General features: G+C 37.9%; 1 protein-coding gene across 3 annotated transcripts; it reads right to left on the reverse strand.

The window, feature by feature from the left end:
* Nucleotides 1–5,210: 5,210 nt before the first annotated feature.
* On the reverse strand, nucleotides 5,211–24,771 carry Tra2b (transformer 2 beta homolog). Of its 3 annotated transcripts, none has more exons than XM_063261202.1 (10): nucleotides 24,562–24,768; nucleotides 18,487–18,762; nucleotides 13,677–13,810; nucleotides 12,545–12,707; nucleotides 10,810–10,998; nucleotides 9,260–9,375; nucleotides 8,251–8,334; nucleotides 7,417–7,476; nucleotides 6,649–6,722; nucleotides 5,211–6,214 (listed from the first exon to the last, which is right to left on the reverse strand). In XM_063261202.1, exons 4-10 carry the CDS (start codon nucleotides 12,575–12,577, stop codon nucleotides 6,204–6,206), a joined length of 567 nt encoding a protein of 188 aa, XP_063117272.1. In that variant the 5' UTR covers nucleotides 12,578–12,707; nucleotides 13,677–13,810; nucleotides 18,487–18,762; nucleotides 24,562–24,768; the 3' UTR covers nucleotides 5,211–6,203. The 3 variants fall into 3 exon arrangements, with proteins under 3 accessions (XP_063117272.1, XP_063117273.1, XP_063117271.1); XM_063261203.1 differs by having other exon boundaries at nucleotides 18,365–18,762; XM_063261201.1 differs by lacking the exon at nucleotides 18,487–18,762 and having other exon boundaries at nucleotides 24,562–24,771.
* Nucleotides 24,772–27,142: the final 2,371 nt, after the last annotated feature.

Consider the following 27,142-nt stretch of genomic DNA (forward strand, 5'->3'; position numbering starts at 1 on the left):
ACTGGAGTTGGAACTTTTTGCCTTTTGCATACATATGCAAATGAGCTGGAGGTGCAGAGGTGAAACACTGTGGCTTATTGGATGTTCCCCTAGAACCTGGGAAATCATGTTTGGGATATGACTCCATTGTTGGGGCAGGACAGCCAACTTGTTAGCAGATGGCTAGGTCCCATTGGTATGACCCAGAATGCTGTCCCTCCCTTTTCAGCTCCTCCTTTGATTGTTTAGTGAATGTCAAAGCGAGCAAGTTTTCACCCAAGCTCTTCGACCATAGCCTTAGAGCAAAAGACTGAAACTTCTATAAATTGGCCAAACACCTTTCTTTAAATTGGTTATTTTGTTCCAGCAAGGAAAGCAACTAAAGATGCTTAAAGATTCAGGCACTTCATCATTTCCTAGTGGAAAGGTAAGTCATCGTTCTGGGAAATCATTACTCACATATACAATCATCGTGTATTCAGAAGCCTGAAATATTCACACACCTCATCATGACTCATTTAATTCCATTTTAGGAACAGGCTCAACTCATCCTACTGCCTTGGTGTCCCAAAGCAGTGAGGACTACAGGTATGCACCACTACCCACCTGACAACTTCTAAATACTTTAGACATAAATTCTTTTTCCAAGGTATTTTCAAAGCAGGAAAATGTTCACACTATGAGCATGAGTGTAAAATATCTTGTGTTCCTATCCATTGGTTTTCTCTGGAGACTTCTGATGACAGACACCAAGTTGCATGGTAAAGGTATGCACAGGCCTCATGAAATACCAGGTCTAGAATGTTTTCAATGAGGAAAAAAAAAACTAATGGCCCCTTCACAATGGCGACTCAGAACACTACCTATGGTGCATTTTTCAACCAACCATATTTAACATTGAACAGGGTTGGTCACTTTAACTGCAAGCTAGCCCAACTGTTGTCAACTAAGCTAGGTGAGCAGACATCAACACAATAGGAAGCTGATTCTCTGGACTGTCACAAATACCAGGCTCTAAAGCCCTAATCCAAGCTGTACTACTCAACTGTACATGCCTTGCCTTGTCCTTGTCAGGGCTTTTATCTGAGAATTACACATTACAAGCTTATATACAAGGTTGAGTGATTGAGAATGTGCACAGTAATAGTGATCCTAACGTAGAAAGATGTGTACAATCAATGTATACCGACATATACATGTCAATTTGTATATGCCAAATAGCTCTAAATGGCCAATCCTATCTTAATTGCGCTCCAGGGAAGCTGCAACTTTCTCATCAGGTTAGGTAGAAAATCTACTGAGGCCTTTCACTGTAGCCCTTTTCACAACTCCAGTCTTTGACCACACTGATGACTACACATTATCCATGAATTCAGGCACACTCTCAGACCAAGACAATGAGATGACACTGTCAGGTTGCAATGAGATGTATCTTGTTATGCAGCTTACCTAAATCAGACCCAGATTAAATAGTACGGTTCAGGATCAACAAAGTGGGTAATTCAACCACTCTCAACAAAATGTCAACATAAACACCTAGTAAGATAGAGCCAGTGATTCAGGTTAAAAGTCATTTAGACCTAGTAGACCTTTCTCCAAAATAGCAAATGATTTTGGTTTTGTGAACTATGTGGTCCCTGACAAAACCGACAATGAATTTAGTGTGAAAGTTGTATACAACATGAACTGAACAGGTGCACAATAAAACAGGCAGAACTGGTTGACAGCTATAGTTTGCCAATGTGAGAACTATTGGGGCAAAATGGAAAGGTGAACCATTATCCTAAAAAAAAAATACATACTGCTTCTGACGTTTAAGAAAAATAGTGCTAGTCAAATAACCTGACTTAACACCTTTGTTACCCAAACTGGTGAAAGGAATGCAAAGGAAACGCATTCCATTTACCTGATCTGACTCTGGAGAGGTGATGTTTTAATACACAACAGATGCTCTTAGACTTAAGTTATAACCTGGTAATTCCACTGGAAAATACCAGTCAAAAATGCACTTCATGCAGGTCACTGAACATCTTCGTAGCTCACCAACCCAGCATGCTGCAGTTTTGCCTGTGTAATCACTTGCTGTTGAGGTGTGCTGTTGTAGCTGTGGAAAAGGTAAAATTTCAAAACTGAGTGTACACCATTTTCAGTCAGATGTGGATTGTGCTTTTAACAGGAGGGTAAAGAATCTTACATGGCTACTTGATTTTTATCCCGAGACTGTATGTGCCATGCTGTGTACATTTGGGGAACTACAACTCTAGGTTGTCAGGTTCCAACAAACCTACTGTAGAGGTGAATTTCAATACAATGTAATAATTCCTTGAAGCTCCCATTCTGACTTTAAATCACAATATCATCTTGTTAGTGTAACTTTAATTATAAGGCAGTATCCAGTATTTCTGGGTATGATTCGCTCTTTATAAAACTAGTAAAAGGCTGAGGATCTGACTCCGTAAAGCACCTGGCTGGCAGGTGCAAGGTTCTGAATTAGATCCCTGGTAAAAAAAAACCCAAACTAGCTACAGTGCTTTGGCAAAGCTAGGATCAAATGTGATCTTTTAAGTTTCTGGCCTTTCCTATGAATCACTATGCATTATGTAATATAACTGTTTTGAAGGGGTTAACACACAACCAAGGCAGACCCCAGTGCAACTTTATCCTTGTTAGCTCCACCTCACAAATTAACACACCACACAGTTACATACACTTGCCTGTTTCCACTGGCTTCCTAGAATTTATCACCTGACCACTAACCTGGTACTTGGATTTCATTTAAAATATTAAGACACAGGTCATTAATCTTCCTCAAACAGCCCTCCGGCCGACCCTGCATTTAACAACTATCCCTTTTCCGACACTTTCTGATCAAAAGTCCTCTTTGACTAGTGTCTTTAGTTGCACTGCCATGTCCCTCAATGTCCTGAATGAAAGTAAAAAAACTTTCCGTGTCACTTAAACTTTGGTGCCAGATTTAGTGACTAAATCACATGTTATCTTTATGAGCCTTTCTCTTTATTCTATCACACTGAGTAGAGGAACTCACAAAAGTGGACTATTTTGGCTACACTGGCAGTTTGTATCAGGCGTGTACATATATATTAATAATACAGGGGCTGGGGATTTAGCTCAGCGGCATAAGCACCTGCCTTGCAAGCAGTCAGTCGTGAGTTTGATCCCTGGTACCGATAAAAACGAAAAAGACAAAAAAAAAAAAAAAGAATACTGACAGATCTTATCATCTGTTCTGCTCCAGCAATACACAGCAAAGCTTAACACAAAATATAGCATTGATAAAGGCTTATTAATCTCCTTTGGCAGTTTTTGAAGTGACTTCACCTAACCATTATTTCCATAGCAAATCCAAGACAATTGCACACTTTCGTGTTTTGGGTAAAAAAGGTTCAGATCATTTCCTGTTTAACCTCAACTTGCAATCTTCCTTTTTGTAGAAATCTTACAATTCACTCTAAAATGCCTGGAGTAGACAACTACTTAAGACTGGGACTTATACACTGGAGATTTAAAACACTGTCAGATGGAGGTCTCACAAGCTTTTAAGCTCTACCCTAATGGGGGTTGGTTGTGGTGTCTATTGAGTGCAATAAAGACAGGAATGTAAACACTGGTTAAAAACACTAGCTTTAGGGGCTGGGGATTTAGCTCAGCGGCATAAGCGCCTGCCTTGTAAGCAGGCAGTCTTGAGTTCAATCCACAGTACCGATAAAAACGAAAAAGACAAAACAAAAGAAAACAAAACACTAGCTTTACAAAGACTGACCTGAGCTGAATCTGAGCCCAGAATAGAAAATACAGGTGTTATATTGCACATGTGAAAATTAAGTGAAACCAAGTATTTTGAGATGGGTCTTTGCCATGTGGCCAAGGGTGTCTTTGAACCTCAGATCCTATCTCAGTTGCCTGAGCAGCTGTGATTACTGATGTGCACCATGCCTTACTTACTGAATCTTCTAATTTTTTTTGTTTTTGTTTTATTGGTACTGGGGATCCAACTCCTGACCATGTACTTGCAAGGCAGGCGCTTATGCTGCTGAGCTAAATCCCCAGCCCCTTACTTACTGAATCTTAACTATGAACTCTCCAACTGGCAGAATACCAAAAGCGAAAACATGTAAAACCCATCTCGAAATATAGACAGCCCAAATAGGACCTAAGTTACTGAAACAGACTAGCTTAATGGAATTTATTAATTACAAAGTGACTCCCCAAAGTGCTCTGGATCCTGGGCCATTCAGAAAGCTGGGCCATGTTTTTGTGGTCTTACTCCACCACTCATTCTGATGCACTGAAGGATGGATCTTCTGAGATCTATATTTTCCTTCATAAAATATATGTGTATTATCACAAGCTGAAGTTTTTTTCTTATCTTTATTATTATTGTTTTGGTCTTTTTGAGATAGGGTCTTGCTACACAGTTAAAGGCTGGCCTTGGACTCGCTTTTAGCCCAAGGTGGCCTTGAACTTGCAACGATCCTCCCACCTCAGCCTCCTGAATACTGTCATTACAGAAGTGCATCACCACACCTGGCTTTTTATCTTCCCTCTATATTACTTTACAACACAAGCCCTGTGGACCCAATTCTAAAACTCACATTAGAATATTTGAGTGGCTACTTCTTCTAAAGCCGAATGAGAATGAATCTAAAAAAATCCAGACACAAGATCATTTAAATTTCAAACTGCAGGATCAGAATTCTATGAAAAGTAAACAGATATCAACAATCCCAGCCAGGCATTTTTAAGAACATGACACTTATTATTACAAATGAAGGTCTAAAAAATACAGTCTAACCAATTTAGAGGCAGAATGCCATCACAACTAAAAGGTTGTGAGGCTGGAGGTAGAGCTCAGCAGTAAATGCAAGGCAAGCCCTGGGATCAAACCGGATCACTTCTCCTCCCAAAAAAGACAGAATTCCAAACCACAATCATGCACCTGACATCTTGAGTTGACCTGAAAATAACCTAACTGCAAAGAACTGACCCTAACTTGTTTTCAGCCATTCTCAGATACACGTGGCAGCTAGACTATCCCAAGAGATGTCATCCCATTTATTTACTTAATCTCTATGAACTTTTGATGAATATAAAGTTTATCTTTCTTGCATACAATTCAACCCAAGAAATACACTCTTTCCAGGGACTAAGCTATAGAAAGACTAATTTGAAGTAGTAAGTGGTAGAAAAGCAACACTTCTTTGTGAACCGAGTTGCACCAGCAGTTTTTCTCTTCGTTTTCATTTATTTAACACAGTTCTCAAAACATTTGAGTGAAACTGGGCCTCCTTTGATAAGCAAAGGACCTGAAAATAATATTTAAAAAATGAACAGGCAGTCTTCAGATCATCCATGACACAGATATAGTGTTCCCTTCTCTTATCCTGTACTTGGAAGCACCCATTTTTTTTTTAATGGTTTAAAAGCTAAACGGACAAGAGTACATTTGTGGTGGAATGTACTGTCATTTGCTGAGTAACTAGTTGAAACACCATTATCCCCTTTTAACAGCTTTAAGATAGAGCCCTAAGGCATATACAATGTGTAACTCTTCTTATTCCTTGCTATACATAATACAGATTACATAAAGGCTGACAAATCCACATTTATATAAGCATTAAGCATTTGCTGTATTGAAAAACTTAGTTCTAATACTAGCAGTACAGAGTTACAGAGCATATGTTTAACACTTAGTTGCAGGTATATTAAATATGGTATGTTTCATGGACTGGAGGAAAACTGGTATTCTTGCCTTTGAATTTACTGGTAACTTAAATCTGAATAGTTCTGCTAAGCATAAATGTTAGAAAGAAAAATAAAAATCAAACTGTTTATTGTTGCTTTTTGCCATTTGGTAGCATTTTACACACAGGCTTCGATCTTCAGCTTACCCTGGATTCAGTAGAAAAACCTTTTAAATGAAGTTTTGTACAATAGAAACTTCTCAGCAGTCAAAATTTAGACTGTAAAAAAATACATGCAAAACATACTTTTCTGAAAACACTTAACTTTGAACAAAGCACCGAACTACACAAATGCAGAATGAAAACAGCATTTCAACTCCACCAAAAGTAGTCATCATAAAAGGTGTAAAAGTCACCTAACTTCACTAGGCACTGTTCACTTTTTAAACAGACAATAAAAATATTGTCCACAAACAATATCCCAGCTCTATGGCAGGTTTGAAAAGTCTTCATCTTCATGCTTTAATAGCGACCTGGCCAAGAAAAAACAAGAATGTTTTAATGCCAATAAATAAGTATTTCAACTACGTAACTATCCTACCATTAAGACAAATTACAATAAGCTAAAGTCCTCCCAGTAAGAAGACACTGACAGAAATGTTAACACTAGGGATGATGTAACCAATGTTATGTACTAAATATAGCTGAAAGTTTAACTCAATCTCAGAGATAACATTTTAATCACCTGAATAATTTTGAAGTTGTTCAAAATCTGCAAGATGCCTAAAAAACACATGGTGAGAGAATATACTATTTGTAATAGCTATGGACTCAGTGTCTAAAATTAAGACTGCAGAAAAATTAGATTAAGAGATCTGAATCACCCTATTATTCTAAGAAATCTGTTATAACCAAGAAAGCCCTAATATTATAGGAAATACACAAAATCATAAGAGTAAGAACTTACGAGGTGAATAGGATCGAGATCTAGAGCGTGACCTGTATCCTCCACGACTGTAATAAGGAGAAGGTGACCGTCTTCTGTATTAAAAACAAAAAACAAACCAAAAAACTGATATAATGTATATCTAAAATGTACCATTGGAGCACTGAGTCTTTAGTAAAAATAAATAAATATATAAAATGTACCAAAATAAAATCTGATCAGAGAAAACAATAGTCAAGATAGCCTCAAGAGCACAAACTAAATGACCTAAAGGCTAAATCAACTCTTTATCAGTTCCCCAAACTACAAGGGCCTGTAATAAACCTTTTAAAACTTCACGTTTGTCAAATAGGCACTTACGCAGCTGAGCTAAAGCCCCGGCCCTACAAAGGTCACTATTAAGACAAAGTTCCCATGATTCATGAATTTAACTTTCTCCTAGCTTTTTTTTTTTGGGGGGTGGGGTGGGGTGGGGGGGGGATTGAACTCACAACATCATGCTTGCCAAGCAGGCGCTTATGCCACTGAGCTAAATCCCCGGCCCCAACTTTCTCCTATCTTAATCAAAACTTATAAAATGATACAATGAAGTAATCTACTATAGGCCAAATTAATTCCTGTAAATACTGTAAATCCATTCAGTTTCACTGCCTTCAGTCAAGAGTATTTTTGAGTTTCAAGAAATCGAATTTTATCTGAAGAAACTTTAAACTACCAAAATATTAGTAGGGCAACATGTTTGTGACACATTCTACTTATTTGCCTAAATTTAAAATCTTCTGGCAATACCTGTAAATCTGATCCCTGTCTTGAGCAGCTCTCCATCCACCACCTCCTCCACCACCTCCTCTGCAAAGACAGAAAAGTAAAATTTAGCTGTGTTTAAATTCCCACAATGAACAGGAAAGACTCAATTTCTTAAATGACAGAAGTCATTCTGTCAACCATTAGAAAAATAGCATAGAGCTCTCCCTGGTGGCTGAACTGAGCAGCGCCAGCATACATAACACATTTCTAAATAAATGCTTGAGTGAATTAGACTTTTAATCTTATTAGCCTCCATAATCAGTGCTATTTTATACAGTAACTCAAAGATAAGTGACACATGGGACAACAGTCACATTTCTTCAATCTTTAATTTCCCTATCAAATTTCACTAAATATCCAGTTTTTAAAAAACAAACTTATCATTGTTATACTAAATGTCTTTTGAGAAATTCACAGCCTGGTTTACACTTAATGTTGAAAAAGTAAATGTTAACTTTCTTGTCAACATATCAGATTATTAATATTTGTTTATATTTCAAGATAATTACTGTACAGAAATCTATAAAGATATAAACCTTAAAATTGGTTTCAACTTTAGTTCCTATATCCTATTATGAAAAACTAAGTGTAGGGGCTGAGAATGTAGCTCAGTAACAGTGCTTACTTAGTGGTACAAGGCCATAAATTTAATCCCTGGCACCCTCTCCAGAAGGTATACTATTGAGGAGTTCCTCAGACATATTAAGCGGGAATTCTGTCATGAGATATATACTTCAACAAAAAAAATTTTCTTTAAAAGGCCAAAGGTTGAGTACAGTCCTAGTCTAAAAGAGTTCACCCTTCTACATAACTTACCTATATGATCTGCTGTAGTAGTCCCGATCATCATAGCCACGGTCATATCCTCTGTCATAATAGTCACGACGGCGTGAACTGCCACTACAAATAATAGTATCTTTTAAATTCAAGTAGTCTTTCCTATCTTTCTGGATATTGGTTCAAATACAGTATGTTGCAAGGTTCATTTGGATCATCTAGTATACCGCTTCTTTTATTCTTCCAGACTAAAATGGAAATGAGTACTATTTCTACTGTAATTCTAGTACTGAACAAGTATTATTGTCTTCTCCCTTGTTATAATACAGGTAAACACATTAAATATTTTGGCTAACGAGGTGTATAGATCCTGACTTTGTAATAAAAAAGTCAATCAAGTCTATAGCCCAGGTTATTTGGGAGGCTGAGGATGGAGGATGTTCATGACCAGCCTGAGTGATTTAGTAAGATCGCGACTCAAAATTAGAATAAAAATTCAAGCAATTCACTAATCTTACCTATTTCCAAAAGGAAAGAAAAATTTAAAAACTTCACCCAGAGAACAGTTTTAGTTGAGGGCTAAGGGTCCCTTTTTTCATAACATGGCAATTACTGCATGTATTATAACTACACTAAGTCCCTAACTTCTCTAGCAGAACAATACTAAGTCAGATTTGTTTCTCAGTTCAACAAAGTTGAGTCTTACACAATGGAAGGGTTTACCTCGTTTCTGAATACACTGGGCTCTCACTAAGCACAGTGCTACAGTACTGTAAGCACACAGCAGCATAACTGTGACAAAGTCTAGCAGACATGTGAGCTACTTCTGCAATTCGTTTGCAACTCAAATGTTTGTAAGCTGGGGACTTATTCTCGTTCCCATTCCAGTACAACAACCAAAATCTTTTCTACTTGGTTGTAACAGACGTTTTAATTGTGTATTTTCTGTTGAATAGGTTTAACCAGTTTGACAAAAAGAAATGGTTAAGAGTATTTCTTGGAGTACACAAATTAAACTGTAAATTTTTAATACCGAAAATAAACTTACTAGGTAGGTCTCCCCATGTAAATTCCTGGTGTTGGGGTATGTGGTCTTTTTGTTATAGAGAAATCAACTCTGATCCTACGCCCATCAAGTTCCATTCCATTGGCACGCTCTTTAGCCTTTGAAAGATAAAAAACACAGTTACCATACAGCCCATTCTTGAGAGATTATGTCACTAGTTCTGTACTAGTTAACTGGATGTTTTGGTTGTTATTATTTTAATGTTGGTCAAAACAAAAGGTTTATTTACAAATTATAAATGTGTTAGTTCTAAGTATTTGTGAAAGTCATAAAAACAAGTTTATCCAAAATGCCACTGACCCATGATATACTTGAATCTGACAATATTTCTGGGTCAAAAGCAATTCCCAGCAAAATAATCTGCAAGCCAAAATGGTCAGCAGACTATTTTCCAATAACCCATAAAGAATGAGTAACTATAACACCAAGTGAGAATTCCATAAAAAGTACTGATTATTCAACTAGCTCGTTTCCTTTATGGCTACCTTGTTATAGGAAAGGCAGAAGTAAAAAGTCTGCTGTATTTATAGTGGAGTCCTGCTCTGGAAGCCGAAAGTTGGAATGAAAACACTGAGAAGCCTTAATCACATACAATTCTTTTATCCATAATACAATGACTCCTGTTCCTAAGTCTTCAGATTTATTTACTATTCAGTTGAACGAATGGGGGTGGAATGAGGTAGGAGTGGGAATTGGATTTTTTTAACCTGCACAGAATTTGCATTTCCAAATACAATGTTAGTTTTTAATCTTTAGAAATGCTCTAAGCTAGTGCTTGTTTCAGTTTCTGGCCCTGAAGATTCAGATACATTTGCCCTTTTAGAAACCAGTCATTAAAGTCTCTTTCAAAACTCTCAAAGTTCCAAGTCATAAATAATAATTAGTTGAATCTAGCATTTTGTGCTTTTACCCTCTTTATTACTTTCCCTTGAAGATGACACCAGCTGCCATTTCCCTTTAAAGCCTAAAGTATAAATACTGGGCATCCGAATTTCTAAAACAAACCATCGATACACACAATAAATCTTCACACCCGATGCTCCAAACCCAATCAAAATCCCAAGAGTTAAACGCCCCCTTTGGTCAATATATACTTTTTAAGAACTAGTTCAGTTTTTCTCCTGAGTCATAACATTATCATTTTTGGTTATTTTCCATTCTAGAAAATAACTCCATTGACTAGGTATCCTGTATCAAATTCTGCTCGTTTTAGTCTTGCCAAAACAGTTTGTTGGTTCAGAAAAAGAACGCTGTATATTTTCATTTATTTCAAAATGTTAAGAACTAAACTGGTATATAGCTAGCTACAACAGTCCAACAGCCATTGAGAAAAAGTGAATAACTGCCTTAAGTCATACTTTTTTGTTATTCAGCATGGATTAAAATTCTCCTACAATAAAATACTGGGAGAAAAGCTTCTCATAACATAAGTAATTAATTCAGTACCTGTTTCCAAAAACCTCTACTTCTTTTAATTCAAATAGTTACATATCCTACTTATACCATAAAAACCATAATAAACTTTTACTTACTTCCTTGGCATCATCTACATTTTCAAAATATACAAAGGCAAATCCTCTTGAACGCCTAGACTGCTGGTCATATACAATAGACACATCGGCAATTGGGCCATATTTAGAGAACACTTCTCTTAAATCTCTTTCTGTGGTGTACAAGCTCAATCCAAACACTCCAAGGCAACAGTTTGGATCAGGATTTGCCTAGAAATAGAAAATATTTCAAACTTTTACTTACAATAAAAATACGTGATTATAGACCATGACAATACAAAACATACTAAGTACTGCAAACTCTATATATCCCTGGTCCCCACATTCTATTGAATTAATCTGAAAATCCACACTCACTATAAGCACAAATAAAAATAATCAGGACAGTTCTACTAGCTAGAAAAAAATTCTACTGTATTCCTTCTGTACTCATGAGAGATTGGTTCTAGGACCTTTTGTAGATACTAAAACCTGTGGTTGCTTTACAAACTCATATGTATCTTCTGGGATGCTTCATTACTATAGGGGAAAATTACAGTACACATGGTCACAAGGTTCAATTTTTAGCACCATAAAGTTAACAATAAAAGGAAATATTTACTACATTACTTAAAACACCTACTCCAATGTAAATGTTACATAAATAATGAAAAAGATAGTATTTAAAATACACTGAGCAATTGGAGGGACTTCTTTTAACTGGGGACAGAAGAGAAATGCCACTATACGATGACAGAGGAAAATGAGTTTTATATCTGAGCTCTGCATGGAAGGAGTCAACTAACCTCAGATGGAAAATATTTGGAAGAATCCCATCTGCACTGAACAGAGAGACTTCTTGCCATTATTTCCTGAGTATAATATACACAACAATTTATGTAGCATTTTTGCTGCATCAGACACGTGAAATAATCATAGTACTGATAAAATTTAACCCACAAATTAAGCACAGTAAAATTAACATCAGAAATTATGTGAATGTGGTCCATAGTTACCAAGAAACCAGTGGGTAGGCAACATACATGGTCACACATGGTGTGTAATTAGCTAGACAAAATGGGGATTCATGTCTTTCCTAGAATGGCCCATGGTGTCATCATGCTACTAGGAATTGAGTGAAATTAAGTAAAATTAATAAATTTGTATTCTGAAACTTTCTATTTAATGAACTTGGACCCTAAATTTCTCAAATTACTGTTAAAATAGGGGTGCTGTAGACAGCCAAGTGTTCTTACATGCACATAAATAACCCAATATGATGTGTACCACCTATATCTTTTAGTAACACATATTAAGTAGAGCTTACACTAGAAACAAAAAACAAACACCCGTATCAGTAACATTCTAGTTTCCACAATGAAAATTCTCCCATAAAATCGCTTGGATTCTGTAATGAAACCCCAATATAAACACATTAAGTATTGTACCATCTTACTGCTAACTTACAAAGTAAGTTTTAATGTCTGAAATATATTAACATTGAACGGGAAAGTTAGAAAAGCATCCTATAAAATTTATAAAAAATCTAGAAGGTATAAAGCTAAACACACTGATGCACTACTTTAACAGTCTAGCCTGAGTATTTAGGCAAGACTATCTCAAAATAATATTAAAAAAGGGCAAGGATACAGGTTACTGCAGAGGACCTCAGTTCAATTCCCAATAGCAAAGAAGAGGGTTTAAAATAAATTACTTAGGGTCAGCCTGAAAATACTTAATTAGGCATTCTATTGCTTCATAGTTTTTCCTATCTTACCCGATTTCCAACATGACGCCTTCGAGTAGACATGGGAGAATGGCTATGGCTGTGACGTCTGCGATAGTCTCGACTGTACGATCTGCTACGGGAACGTCTATGAGAGCGAGATCGAGACCGCGACCTTGTGTAATGCCTTCGAGAACTTCTTCTGGATCTAGACCTGTGAGACAAAAGCTTCAAGGTTAAAACCAACTGAAATACACATGGATTCGAATTCTTATTACTCTACTCTAGTGTTTAATTCCCAAACAGGGATACAAACCAGGTATATGCCAACACGATTATTGAATGGGGCCACTGTCTTTTCTCTCCACAATCATTTCAATATTGTTAAAGACCACAAACTCCTACATTTCTTCAAATTAATATGAAAATCTTTCAAAAGTCAAATCACAGATTTACTTATTTATGCCCTTCCCCCCTTTCAGAAGAGTATCACCCTGCGTTTAGTTTCTCCCATAATGCCCACCATTCATTAACACAAATCCCAAATGGTTGCCTCAGTTTATTTTTTTAAATCAATGCATGGTTCTCGGCTATAGTGACTATATAAAGCTGTCATCTAAACCATCTGACATAGAGGTACTACTGTAATTATGCCAGAAAACAGGCATAAACTGGGGAAATGTCCCATGCAAACCAAGATGCATAGCCTTTCTTCAACGTTTTTTAAAAAAAAAAGTACACTGTGATGTTGCTTAATACACGTATGTAACACAACGGACTACAGAATCATAGTTGCTAAAAGTCAATATTCTGTAGTACATATTTCATATTGACATGCAATCTACTATTTTCAGCGAATCCTTACTATTCTAGATAAATGGTGCTATTACTAATTGGCCTTTTATAGATAAGAAGCTATAAAAAGTATAACTATAGGCTTTGAAAAGCTGAATTTGCCCAAGACAGAAAAATAAAGGTAAAATTTGAATTCCAACTCCCAAAGTCAAGGCTCTTTAATAACTTACATCATCTCTTCCACAATTGAAATTCAAATTTATTTCTAGTACCAGTATTAAATAAGCAAACAAATGATCTAGCTCTATTTTCCTAGTTTTCAAAGCACTGGCCACTCTCAGAGCTAAGAGCAAACAACAGAAGAAAATCTCAAGGCAGGCCTTCTTACCTAGATTCAGATCTGGACCTGGACTTGGATCTGGAACGTCTGGAATCTTCCTTGGAGCGAGACCTTGCAGGGGTATGCCTTGCAGATTTCCCCGATCCGTGAGCACTTCCACTTCTGGAAGCAGAACGGGATTCCTACACGTAGATGTCAAAAGTTTAATTTGTATACTTTTCTGGGCAACTTAAAAAAAAAAACAAATAAGCTGCTGTGAGATAAATGGTGAGGGACAGCAATCTTCTTCCAAAGGTAAGAAAATACAGGTAAAAGGATAGGAATTGAGTGTATCTGGAGTAGTAGTTTCACTGCTCCAAATGGCATTCAAGTCACTTAGCTTGTTCTTTCTTCCACCTTTCTGGAGCAGGGTAAGAATTACCTGACCCCACACTCCCTTAAGAAAGGGTTGCCAAATCAAGTGCTTAAGGAACTCACTCCATAAAGACTAGGGTGAAAAGCAGTCTTATTAACTTTGTTTGAAACCTGTACTTCGTAACTATTTCAATCAAGCTGCAACTGATAGAACAAAATCCTACAAAATCTGTAAACCTTAAATACTTTCGATTTAAGACTTCAATTTTTCAAATTGTTATATATTGAGATAAAAGACAACCACAATGACCTTAGTTTCAAGTCCTAAAAATAGAAAGTGTCTAGCAAGAGCTAGACACTATATCCTGCAAAACTTGTCATCATAGAGACAGCAAGCTTTAAGAAATTCAAAGCAATCAGATGAACCTATAGCAAAAAGCCTGTAAACTATGTAGAGGTTAAGAGCAGAGACGTTGCCAAAGAGCCATAGCTTCCCTCAACTACATGGAGATGACCAATGATTTTTGAGAAACGGAGAACAAGTAAACCAGAAATCTTACATAAGGTCAAATTAAAAACCAGAATAAATTAAGTCAGGAGCTCCTAATCTAGGGCCCTGAAGAGGAGCTCAGAATGTGTGTAAAGATCAAAGATTAGATAAATACTATGAACTCATAGCTTTCCCAATCAAAACTGCTATTGGCAGGTAGAAAAGTGGCACCAAGAAAAAAAAAAATCCTGAAAAGAAACCACCAGCAAAGGAGTAGCTAAACAGAGTATGAGCTGAAGGAACATAGTCAACTAGCAGAAAAGGATCACAAAGTGTAATTAACAGAATCAGGAAAAATCTCTAGCTAGTCGTACCAAAAGGTAAATAAAGACAGTACTCACTCCAGCAGTCTGACAGCTAAGCAAGCTTTCACCAAGCCTAAAAAAAGGAGGTGACTATACTGTCACTGAATGAGCAATCAAAGCCAAAATTTTCAAATAAAAGTTTAGAGAGCTCCTCTAATACTTCTTCAGAATACGCTGGCAATTCTTAAAAGGATAAAAGGTAAAGGATTAAATTGTGGCCTAAAGCATCCTAAGAGTCTAGACTTGTTTTATGGAATGCTTAGGAGAAAGATGTATATACAAGCACAACAGACCTGCCACAGTTTGATGTATGAATCAGGAAATAAAAAAGTCACAGCCAAGAAAACAAGTTCAGGTTTCAAGCCCCAAACAACTAGAAAATTTCAAAATAATGCTTTCAAGTCTCTACAAAACATGTGGGTAAGTAACATGAAAAATGACCTGCTCTCAACTCTTCTCTCCCAGTGAGTGAACTGAAAAAAAAATGAAAAAGATACCCATTTTTAGTATCCATTAGGGTCTTTAATGCCAAGAAATGGTAAAAAGACAAAATACTGCACAGGGAGTAGGGGGTGGGGGTGGGGGTGTTGGGTCCAACTAATAAGCCCTTGAATCTACTAAATGCTCCCAAATACAAGATGCTTAGTAACAAAATGCACCTCTTCTCTCCTTGAATAAAGGCTTCATGTTTTAAAATGGCAAAAGCTTATCTAGAAAAGACAGAAATGAAGAACTCAAAAGCCCACTCTTTTAATACTGGAAAGCTTGCTTCATAGAACAATTATAAACTCTAATGGAAACAAGAATTTGCTCAGGAAGGAAAACAGACTACCAGTTTCTCACAGAAGTGAAAAAATAAATTTGTTTTGTCAGAAATAAGCATAGAATTTGAGACTATAAAGAATGAGCAGTTAAGACTCCCTTTTAAAGACTCCTATTTTATTTAACAGAAAGCTGTATCGCAAGCTGAGATGCTTCACTAATCTGTCCATTAGGAGGAAAGATAGGATTCCTGTCCTGGAAGGATGAAATAGTAATGAGGTTTTAATATTTGTAAAATCATAAGTGTTCAACTTAGCCTCCAACTCTAGCAGGGTTTGCAGATGGATTTGTGAGCAATCATTTCTTAGATTAAAATAATCTAAATAATCTTAGAATAAAACAGTAGAATGCAAATTTTCCTTGTGTATACTCCTATAGTTAGGCTAACATCTGAACACCTCCTCCAACCTTCATCCCTATCAGGGTTATTTTCCTAAAGAAGCCAGTTACAGTAATATTTGCTGGTTGGGAAAATATGCAAAGAATTTAGTTATAACAAGACCCAGAATGATTAGCTGAATCCAAAGTATAATATTTAAACTGTAATACCTGGATAAACTATAAAACTAGTTGGGAAGGAAAAAAACCAGTTGGAAAAGCCTCTATAGGGATATTTCAAATTCTACTTAGGGCTGACAAGTTATAGGTGTCAACATAACAGACTCCCATCCAAAAAAAGAAAAAGAAAAACCGCTCTGGACACCAAAGTCTCAAAAGAACTTAAAGTTAGCACAAATAAAAGCCAAAAATTAGCTGGAAAGTACTCAGGGAATCAAATTTTACTGACTGGATCTTAAGTCATTAATATACAATCTATAAGAAATACATCAGGTTAAAAAACCAAACTGCCTTCCAACATGCTATCTTAACACCTCCAAATTTTAGAGAACAGCAATAATCCAATAACTTACTTGAATGAGATAAAAGTAGAAATAACCATCCAACTCATTTACTTTAAAAACTAGATGCATTATGTAAATTTAAAACAGCAATATACTAAACTTATATGGTATATACTAAACGTCTACAAGCCTTTTAAGATACAGAGCCCTAAATAGGACTCTAGGGGCTGGGGATATGGCTCAGTGGTAGAGTTCTTGCTTTCCATATATAAGACCCTGGGTTTGAGCCCCAGCACCACATTAAAAAATAAAAAGGACGAACAAAAAAAAAAAAAAAAAAACTCATTAGTAAATCTAAAGTTGGGTGTTTGCCATTTTTTAAAAGCAAAGTGCATGTGTATGATGCTAGTTAAGTCACTGACTCAATTTCTGAAGTCATATGTGATTACTACCAAATATCTTTCACCTTGGCAAAAGCACTTTCCTTTCATTTACCAAGTCCTCCAGAACTTGGTAAATTTACCAAGTCCTCCAGAAGATTCAGTCTTCCTTGCCCTGCCTTGCCCTGCGGGTGTCAGGATCAAAGGCCTGTCCTCCCCTTATCTCCCTCCCAGACCCTCTCTCAAGGCTCAAAGATGATTTGATTTGGCCAGAGAAAAAGAAAATGCAGGAGATAGCCTACTAGCATCAACATATTCAGCTTAAGCTTACAGCTTGGGCCATATTACTGGCTCACAATTACTTTCTTTACCTTAGGGGACTAAACATTCTTTCTCCTTTTGGAACCAAATAATTCATAGCTTGAGTAATGCAACACAAAACATTATTCATGTTATTTGTGTATGGCAAGACAATTTTGTTCTCTTACAAAGCTTCACACTGTAGCCATAAAACTTAAGGGATCCTTCAAAAAAGGATCATTCTCTCTTCATCAGGTTTAAGACTTGACAACTGTCTCAAGTTTTTTTTAAGGCGTCTTTACTTTAGGAAGAAATGGGTAAGATAATACTCATGGCATTCTCAATTAGAGCAGAAGGCAATTTTTCTGGTGCCTAATACTGGCTATTATTTTGCTATGCATGTAATCCCATCTCAGTTTTAAGTAATGCTACACAAATAAGTTATTATTCTATTTAGCTAAAGTTAAACAGGAAAAGCCAACTTTGGGGCACTAATTTTTTCAGCAAGCAGGACTGATTAATCACAAAAAGGCTGGTTTATAATCTATGTATCTTTAACATCATTATGAGAGCTAACCACTGTTAGCAGAAAAAGGAATAAAGCACCTATTACTATTACATCCTGAATCAACTATACTGTTTATTCACTTATATGATCCCTCTTCTAAAGCTAACATTTCAGCAGAAAAATAGCTAGAATAAGAATTAAACAGAATGTGTGGCATATATGCATCTAAATGTTAGAGGGCCTATACCTAAATGCCCAGTTTTCTACTACTACACCATGGGCAGGGGTGAGGGTGGGGGGTATACACAATGCTTTTAATTCCAAAAGAAACTTAAAATGCTTTGCTTGGATTTTGGGGGTTTGGGTGTATAATCATCCTGTTAACCTGAAAAATTCTAATGGGGAAACACTCTAACTATACATTATTCAGTGAAGGAAAAAGATCAGTGCATTTTGAGAGTCCAAGGAGAGTGGTACAGAGACCGTCAGTTCCAATTCTGGAGGTACTTATGCCCCAGAATCACCAAAGTTTTAGATGAAAGACCTACGGGTAAACAGGAAGCCAACTGTTACCCATGATGGAGAGCTCACTATGCCTGTTATTTGACTACAAAGGATTACTTTTAAAGATATGCATTTTCAATCATTGGACTAAGCAGTTAAAATTAGAATTACCTAATTTAAACGTTTCCCTCGGAAGGCACTTCTTTACCCTGTATATATTTTCTTCTATTAAACAAATAATGCATGCATGTTTAGCAAAATATACAGGGACACATAAACAGACTAGTAATTACTTAGCGTAGTGCTTTCTGATTCCAGATTACTTCTTATCTTAACTTCATTTTTATTTCTTTTCTTCATTCTTCCGTTTCAAATTCTGACTTCTTTCATCTTCCCCACTTCACACAAATTGCTCAATATTCTATAAGTGGGACTTCTGGTCTGATAATTAGCATGCATTCTTTCTTTTATTTTTTCAAATTTCAGCTTCACTTATTCCTGAGCTTCAAATACTCATTTATAAAACTTGTCATATGACGACTTCCGCATTTTCCTTCTTCAACATTAACCTTAATAGAAAAAGAACAGGATGAAGAATATTTTAAAACTCCAGGATAAAATCCAGTGCTGAAACTAGAAAAAAAAATCCCTTTTGTCGTTTGGATTAAAAAAAAAAAAAAACCCTAAAATATGCAGCTCAAAAAACCAAAACTACATAGTTCCTGTTGGCTCTAATCAATTTCATTTATCTACTCTAATTTATCATGCTTAAATTGAAAGTGAAGTGCCCACTGAACATTTACTGTTCATTTAACATTTTAAGAACTATTTACATTTCACACTTAATGTATTCAATAGAAATTGTTAAGTGTCAAAGCACATCTGTAGTCAAAAAGTGACACATTAATACAAAAGTGCAAGAAAGGAAAGCATGGACAATTCATTTGTACAATGATGACAAAGGCTCAGGGTCAGAGGTCTACAATATTGTGACTTCCCAATGTACGACATGAGAAACGTTCTTTAATGTCACAAGTTTTATACTGTGTATTTGGAACTGTAGAGTTCAATCCACCCCCAGGAAACTTGCTCTAAGGAAATTTTGTAACATGAATGCCCAATGACTAAATTTAGAAGTAAAACAAGTCAACTACTTTATGGCAGTAGCTACCAAGGAAAGCAGAGCAAACGAATTCAACAATGGTATTTTCATAGAATTTTGCTGTAAAGTTTCTCTCTTAATGAAGAAAAAGTATCAGTTTTCTGGATGCTCAAAAGAGAAATTCCACTTTTAAAAGGTGGCAATATTAAGAGAAAATTATAGCTCACCTCAAAGTTACTAAAGTATTTAGGTCAGTAAATTTTAAATTTGCTGAACATACATACTAATACTGCCTTCATAAAACATTCTAACTTTCCTTTTATTTTGTATCTCTCTATATGATCTTTCACTTTACCAATCATTTCCTCTCTTACATTTTCCTTCCAAAAAAGAAAAAATTTCAAGATTTAAAAAAAAAAAGACAGTAGTCTGTATCTATCTGAGCATAAAGATGGCTACACTGCCAAGTGTTGTGATGTCTTTCTAATAAAGTAAAAGTGTAATTTCCAGTATAGTTGTAAAGTGAACTGTTTAATTTGGGGGAAAATTTTTAAATTGCTTTTTATTTAAGAGTCACAGTAACTGATTTTCCTATCTGTCACTAAATGTAATGTTTACTGGCAGCATAAATGTAATCGTGGAATCAGAATGCCCAAAGTTTCCTTAGGCCTCCTAAAGGTTATGTAGATATAGGGCATAGATGCAGAAGATACTGGAATAGAGGCCAAAGCTCTAGATATCACTGTTTCAACACAGACACCTTCCTGCTATATTTCATTATCCCTTTCCAACTTGTTGTATTCAGGCTTACTTCAACTCAGCTGCTAAAGTTCAAACAGCCATTTCATAAAAGTAGATGACCAATGAGTAAGTTAATGTTGTGTGTTTTGGCTTTAAAACAAAACAAAAAAACCCTACTAGAAATAATCTCCTGTTGTCAACAAGATTTTTATTAAAATATTTCTAGGGACCATCACTGGAGTCCATTTACCATTAAACATGTACAAATTATGTTTTGATAGTTGTAGCTTTTAATAAATGGGAGATAGGCAAAGAAAAATTCAACCTTGCTATAGAAAAGTCAATGTTCCTATCTATCAGTAAGGAGTATTTTCTGCATTCATATCTTCTACCAAAAAGGGCGGATAGAAAAATCCTCAGACTGAGAACAGTCTGAAAAAAGCCTTCTGACATGCCTAAATGAATTGTAAGCTGTTTTTTAGGAAATCACTAGCAAAACAGCAGACCCTTAAATTTACATACAAACCATTCAGTACTTTTCAATAAAAACTATGCTTTTTGATGTTTTCTGAGAACTGTGTTTTTACCTGACAAAAAATTTAACGCAATAGGGGCTTCATCCAAGTTGCCATGATAGTTTATTAAAACTAACCTGAAAACCTCCAAAACCCAATTCAAAGCAAAGATTCTGAAAAGCTGAAGACTACGATTTGCTATGGTGAAGAACTTTTTTTTGGCTTGCAGCTTAAAAATACAAAGTGAGGACAAAACCTAATTTGTTTAATTCTTCCTTCAAAATACTAGGTAGATAAAAATCCCTTGAAAGTTCCTACACATCAATCACGTATCTCCTAAGAATACAGTACTTTTTCTATAAACATGGATCAGAATAAAATAAGCTAAGGATCAAGACACATACTGTCCTTGTCATGGGCAAAACAGGAACTTAATTATCGAAGCATGTACAATATTAACATTTATCACTTGGTCTTGGGATTTTACCCTTAAAGGGGAACGGGATGCAAAAACAAGGCAAACTCCATACATCTCTCGCCATCTGAATTCCTTTTCAAACTTAACAAAACCAGCAATACTTACCTTGTAATTCCAGTTCGAAAAATCACCTTTTATCTCCAGACAAACCACAATATTAAAGCATTCTTAAACCAAAGGAAAACATTTCAACACTTCAACCTGGTTTCAATACTTTCATATCTAGCCAATCATAGTGCACAAAAACAAAGCCAAACTATTTTCCTCAAAATTCTAATTGACTCTTTTTAAAAGTTTGGTAGGATGGCTACAATTCTTTAGAAATGCTTCAGTTTCAAAAGCCAGAGTTTATAGTTACCACCTAACTACAGAAATCCCAAGATTAAACAGGAGAAAAACTGCAGAATTTTAAAGGCCATATGATAGGATCCTATTCCAAAAGCTACCCATCTTTTCAAAGAACAAAGGTGCCAGCCTTGGTGGAGCACACCTATAATCCCAGCATGCAGGAGGCTGAGGCAGGGCAGCGGTGTTGGGGGCTAGCCTGGGCTACAAATTGAGCTCAACCTGAACTACATATTGAAACCCTGTCTCAAAAAAAGAAAAAAAAAAAAAAAACCCTAATAAAGAAAGAAAAAGAAAAAAAAGTGCCCGTGAGGCAAAATATTCTATTAGGGAACCTGCTGGGTCGTGCAACCTTTATTTAAACTGCTACTGTACTCTTGAATTATCTTTTAACAAATTAAAAACCTCTAGCCTATACAATAGCATTTCCTTAGTTTCTGGATTCTTGATGTAGGTTCACTTGTACAAAACAATTATATTCTCAGAGAGTATATCACGTGGAAGAGCAGAGAATACACAAGCTCCACAGGCCAAATGTGACAATTTTCGAGTTTTAAAGAGTGAGTTACTACCCCAATATCGTATCTCTAATCTTATTTACAAACTCTCACAATCTTACATTTCAGAATTGAGACAAATGACTTCTAAGAGTGTCTCTTAAAAAAAAAAAAAAAAGGTGTTAGCCAACTCCTTTACAAAATGTGAATCATTTTTGGAAAATACAGAGACACGAATCTGGAGATGAAATGAGATTTTCTTTGCACATGGTTCCGTCAGATTAGGGAAGCCAACTTTACTATAAATCAATTAGAAAAAACACTAAATTTTGCAGGTAACTAAAGATGAAAAACACACAATATAACTGTCCATATTCACCCATTACTCTATTTGTGACCAAACTGATTATCAGTACATACAACCTCAGGAGAAAACACTGTACTTAATGGGAGGGGGAACTCAAGAGTTGAGCTAACTGACAAATGAGGTCACAAGGGAGAGATGTATACGTTTTCACATTAACAGTTTACAATGTTTATGAGCCTAGAAATAATGAAATCCTTTTTGCAAGCTCCAGAGAAGCTATTGTCATATACAAGAATACCATCTTTTAACATTAAAAAAAAAAATCTCTGTACAATACAAAGCATTTTCAAAAGGAGCGGGTGTGGTGGCGCACACCTGTGACCCTAGCATTCTGGAGTTGAGGCAAAACTGCCCCCAGCCAGAACTAGTACATAGTGACACCCTGTCTTTAGAAATCATGAAAGGCAAGTTTAGCCTATCAACCTAATTAGCACTATTCTGCCTTAAGTGTATAGTGCTGAGGCTTAAACTATGTTGCATTATTTTAAACTACGCCAATGAACTTTATGGTTTTCCCAGGTATTACTGTGTTAGCTTCAGCTGTTTTTTTTTTTAATCGTTGAAACGTTACAAGTGGAAAGCAAATACAGCCACCAAACAACACGTGTACTCCATAACTGTAAAAGTTTTAAAATCTTTCAGAAGGTTCTTATACTGGAGAAATACCACTAAGAGTGTTTCTTTCTCCTTTTACAACTTAAATGTCCACTCGGGATCGTGAATGAATAGTAAATTACTTTTTATTAGTATAAGTAGGCTCAGTTTTGAAAATTTCTGTGTTGTGACAATTTCTCTTCAGTTGTTTCAAACTGGGCCCTACTTCCTTTTTTTCTTGGGTAACGTATATGCTTAATTTAACCCTCCTTAGTAGGACTTTAATTTTAAGGTTATATGCAACTACGACTAGCATCAACATTACATTTAAAAGGCATCAACTTGGAAGCTCAAATTCTTACCATAACGAAACAAGAATTTAAGAAAATTACCTTAGCATTGGGGACAACAAAAGTCAATTATCTTGGAGGAGATAACACTTAAAAACCTTAAGATTCGCCTGTATATACACAAGCAAGATCTGAATGGCTTAATTTGGTTTAATCAGATTTGGCTTTAGGTTTACTGAGGTACCAGGAGCAAAAAAATGATTTCTGAACAAGCCCTTTATAGGGAACCACCTAAGATCTTTTTAATATACAAGTCTGCAAGACGTTTGAATGCAATTACCTGGTAATAAATAGTATTCAGACTCTGGGGTGACACCTACCAGCTAGGGAAAACTTCACAAGCAGAAAACTATATAAAAAAACCAGAATCAACAATCAACAAGTTCTCTCCAACTTTATTCCCGTAAGCTTCAAAAATCATTTCTACTATCTCTATTTTAACGCGTTTTCCGTAACCCCCAAATAGGTGAGCCCTGTATTCTGGACCTTCATTCGGGGCCATCCAATAGGAACTGTCTCAGTGCCGCAATCTCTTGCATCTTAATCAACCCCGAGACTCCATCTTTGCGTGGAAACCAAGGCGTAGTATCACGCGTTACGGCTCGGGATTGGGACGCCTTCGAACAAAGGAAGCAACGGCGCCAGAAACTGCTGCCCGCCAATTTCTCCTCCGCGACCCCGCGGGAAATCATCTGCAATCCATCCTGGGATCTACTCTGACACTAAGACTGACTTTTGTCCGCAAAGCCTTTTCGACACTAAAACCCCTCCACTAGAACCAACACAAAGCCCCCGGTAATCACCTCCAGCTAACGGAACCACAAGTGTACTACATATCCCAAGAGGGCCCCCCGATACTCCTGCATCTTTTTGTCCCCGCTGGGGACTGAGAAAACTTCCTTCCAACCCGGACCTGAACATCGGGTAACCCTCCGTCGCCCCGTGCAGACTCGGGAGGCGCGGCCCGGCCCGGCCCGGCCCGCGATGACGGGCGGCGGCTCCGCCATTTTGTGCCGCTGGCGACGCGCCCGGCCGCCAGCTCAAGATGGCTGCGGCGAGGCTTCGCAGGAGAGCAACGGCGAAACCAGACACCGCTCCCCTCCCCCACGCCGAGGGGACACAGCGGCCATTTTTAATCTTTCCCCCTTATAACGGAAAGGACGGCCGACCGCGGGGCTGAGCCCGCGAACCTGCGGGCAGAGTCACTCACGGGTACAAAAGACTTTCTACAGGGGCTCCCGAACCCGGTCTCCCATCGCTCCTGGCTTCACACTTCGGAGACTAATCTGCCCCCGACTCCCGGCCCGAGGCCGATGGGCCTAGAAGGAGATGCAAAACGTTGGGATCACACAGCCGCCCCCTACCCCAGCCATCCGTACCCGCTCGCCGTAATTCTGCTCGCCGCTGTCGCTCATGACTCCTGGTAGGACGTCGCCGCTCGCTGGGCTTCAATCGAAGCTGCCAAGTTCTCGTGCCTTCTTCACGGAGGCTTCGCCGCAGCCTCGCAGGACACTCCGGTTGCTCAGTAGCTCAGAGCCGAAGCGCTCCCCACCGCCTCCGCAAGGGCTCTAACTCCGCCGGACGTGACGCGCTGCTCCTTAACTGGCTCCTCCCCGTCCCAGAACGCGCGCTTTCTTGGCTCCGCCCCCTCGCTGACTCTTCCATACACCGTGCCGCGTCCCTAACCGGATGTGACGTTACCCGCTCCCTCGCGCGGCCCCGCCCCTATCCCTGGAACTCTGTGAGGCGGGAAAGCGAACTTCGGCTGGCCTCGGAGGTGGTCGCTACGCTGCGCGTTGACGACACCAGCCGCTCCTGAGTGGTTTCTGGAACTTTCCGCGGAAACCGTCTGGGGTGGGTGGAGGAAAGAAATGGCTTCCTTTTCCCCCATCCCTTATTTTTATTTTCCCTTATTCATTCGTCTCGTTTTGTGCATTTCCTTGACTGAAGAGGGTATCTCTTCATATGCTGGGTTCCCGTTTGCTTTGCATTTTAGTCTTGTTGCACAGCGTTCCTTTCCTCCCTTCGTTTAAAAAAAAAAAAAAAAAACAGGTTTTTGGTGGGTTTTTTTTTTTTACACAGAATTAGACACAGACTCTGTTCTGGAAATAGTGGTAATATAGTAAGAGACTGTCATATGCACACGTATAAACTATGATTTTTTTTTTTATGTGTGTGCTAGAGAAATGGACAATTTCAGTGATACTGCCAAGAAAAAAAATTAATTTCACATAACCCAAAATCTCAAACTTTGAATCACATTTGTGAACCTTCTGAACTTCCGTGTTTCAGAACGTTTAAAAAAAGAAGGGAAGTGGAGTGACCTAATTAGTCAGGGGCTTTGATACTTGTAAAAAGCCACTTGATGTTTAAAATAAAACAAAAAAACTCCACCTTTTTGGTTTGGCGTAATTGAGTGGCAGAGCCTTTCCTCCCATGTGTGTGGCCCTGGGCTTAATCCTCGCTGTGACAGTTAAACGAAGAACAGCTCGAAGTATAACTAACAAAATGTGCAATTCAAATGGTTTTTAGTGTGGTCACAGGATTGTACAACCATCAGCACTATTTCAGAAGAGTTTCATCAGGTCAAAATCTGAACTCCTTCATAGTCATTTCTAACCCTGCAACTCTTCCAGCCCTCAACAATCACATCTACTTCACGTCTGCAGATTTGCTAGATCTAAATGAAAGAGGCCGCTGGGTATGGTGGCACACGCCGCATTCTCAACTCTGGGGAAGCTGAGCCAGGAGGATCACCGCGAATTGGAGTTCAACCTGGGTTATATAATGAGTTCAAAGCCAGTCTGAAATCCATAGGAAGACACTCTCAATCAAAAACAAAACCAAAAACTCCACTAATGAGATAAGAGAAGTGCTCCACCCCACCCCTTCTGGACAGGGCGTGGCTTGGCCAGCAGCTGTCTCTCATTTCCGGCTTGCTTCCCCTCCCAGCCAAAAGTCTGGGAAGGTTTGCTTCCGGATCCTCCCTGGTGTCTATCAGCCATTCTCCCCCACCTACCTCCGACACAGGCGCACGGCTCCTCCTCCACTGCCCCCACCGCAGTGGCTGTGCAGACTAGTTGAAGAAGGTGGGCACTCTGTTGTGATTAAGTCCAAGGAGGGAAGGGTCTGGGCCCATTGTTAACATCCCCAATCACTACAACTGACCTTCCAGAAGATTCCATGGTTTCAGCTCTTGTTTTCCCACCGGATCACTGTTACGGCTGCTGAGGCCGTCCTGGAAGCCTGAACCAATCAGAAGTGCTTCCCGTGAATTTTCTTCCCATTAGTCTAAGAGGGCTCTCTGCACAGTACTGACCATCTGTCGCAGCACAGGCCCTGTTGGTGGTCCTATAAACCAGCTGATTTACGTCTTGGGGACTGTGAGCTCCGAAAATCCTATAGTGTGGACAGAGTGGTATTTTCAAAAGAAAGTGCGATAAATACTAAGCACTCAGCACTGAAGAGCTCCTGAGACCAGCAGCCAACTCAGTGGCACTGCAGCAGCTGTGTCAACTTGTGGCACCAGCATTATCCACAATCATCAGGACTGCTAGCAGAGCTGTGCTTTGCAGATTCACGATTTCCATCTCAATGGAGCAAAAGAACCTTAGGTTGGCAATAAAATCATGCAATTTGTGCTTCTTTGTACCTGGCTTCCTCCACTCAGAACGTTTTCAGGGTTCATCCTTGTAATAGAATGTACCAGGATCTCATTCCTGGTTGTTGTCAACTTGTATTCCAGTGTATGGCTATTTCGCCTTTTATTTCTCCAGTCATTATTTGCTAGACTTTGGGTTTCCATTTGTTTAACTCTTATGAACAGAGCTGCTAATTTACATACATGATTTTTATAAACATGTTTTCACCTTTGAATGTGTACCTAGGAATAAGATTGTTAGTGTAATTAAATGCAATCAATCTATCCTTGGTGAATGCAGAAAGAATAAGACAGAAGAT

This window comes from Cavia porcellus, unplaced genomic scaffold (genome assembly GCF_034190915.1).
Source record: "Cavia porcellus strain 051 isolate PalLab524CR breed Dunkin Hartley unplaced genomic scaffold, mCavPor4.1 scaffold_14, whole genome shotgun sequence".
Classification (NCBI taxonomy): domain Eukaryota; kingdom Metazoa; phylum Chordata; class Mammalia; order Rodentia; family Caviidae; genus Cavia; species Cavia porcellus.

Bases quoted from the DNA above. Each gene is read 5' to 3' on its own strand.
- Tra2b (XM_063261201.1), bottom strand. From the start codon at position 24,597: ATGAGCGACAGCGGCGAGCAGAATTACGGCGAGCGG. The intron at 13,811-24,561 runs GTACGGATGGCT...ATCTACGTGTAG, and splicing joins AGCAGAATTACGGCGAGCGG to GAATCCCGTTCTGCTTCCAG. The intron at 6,723-7,416 runs GTATTGCCAGAA...TTTTTAATACAG, and splicing joins GACAGGGATCAGATTTACAG to AAGACGGTCACCTTCTCCTT.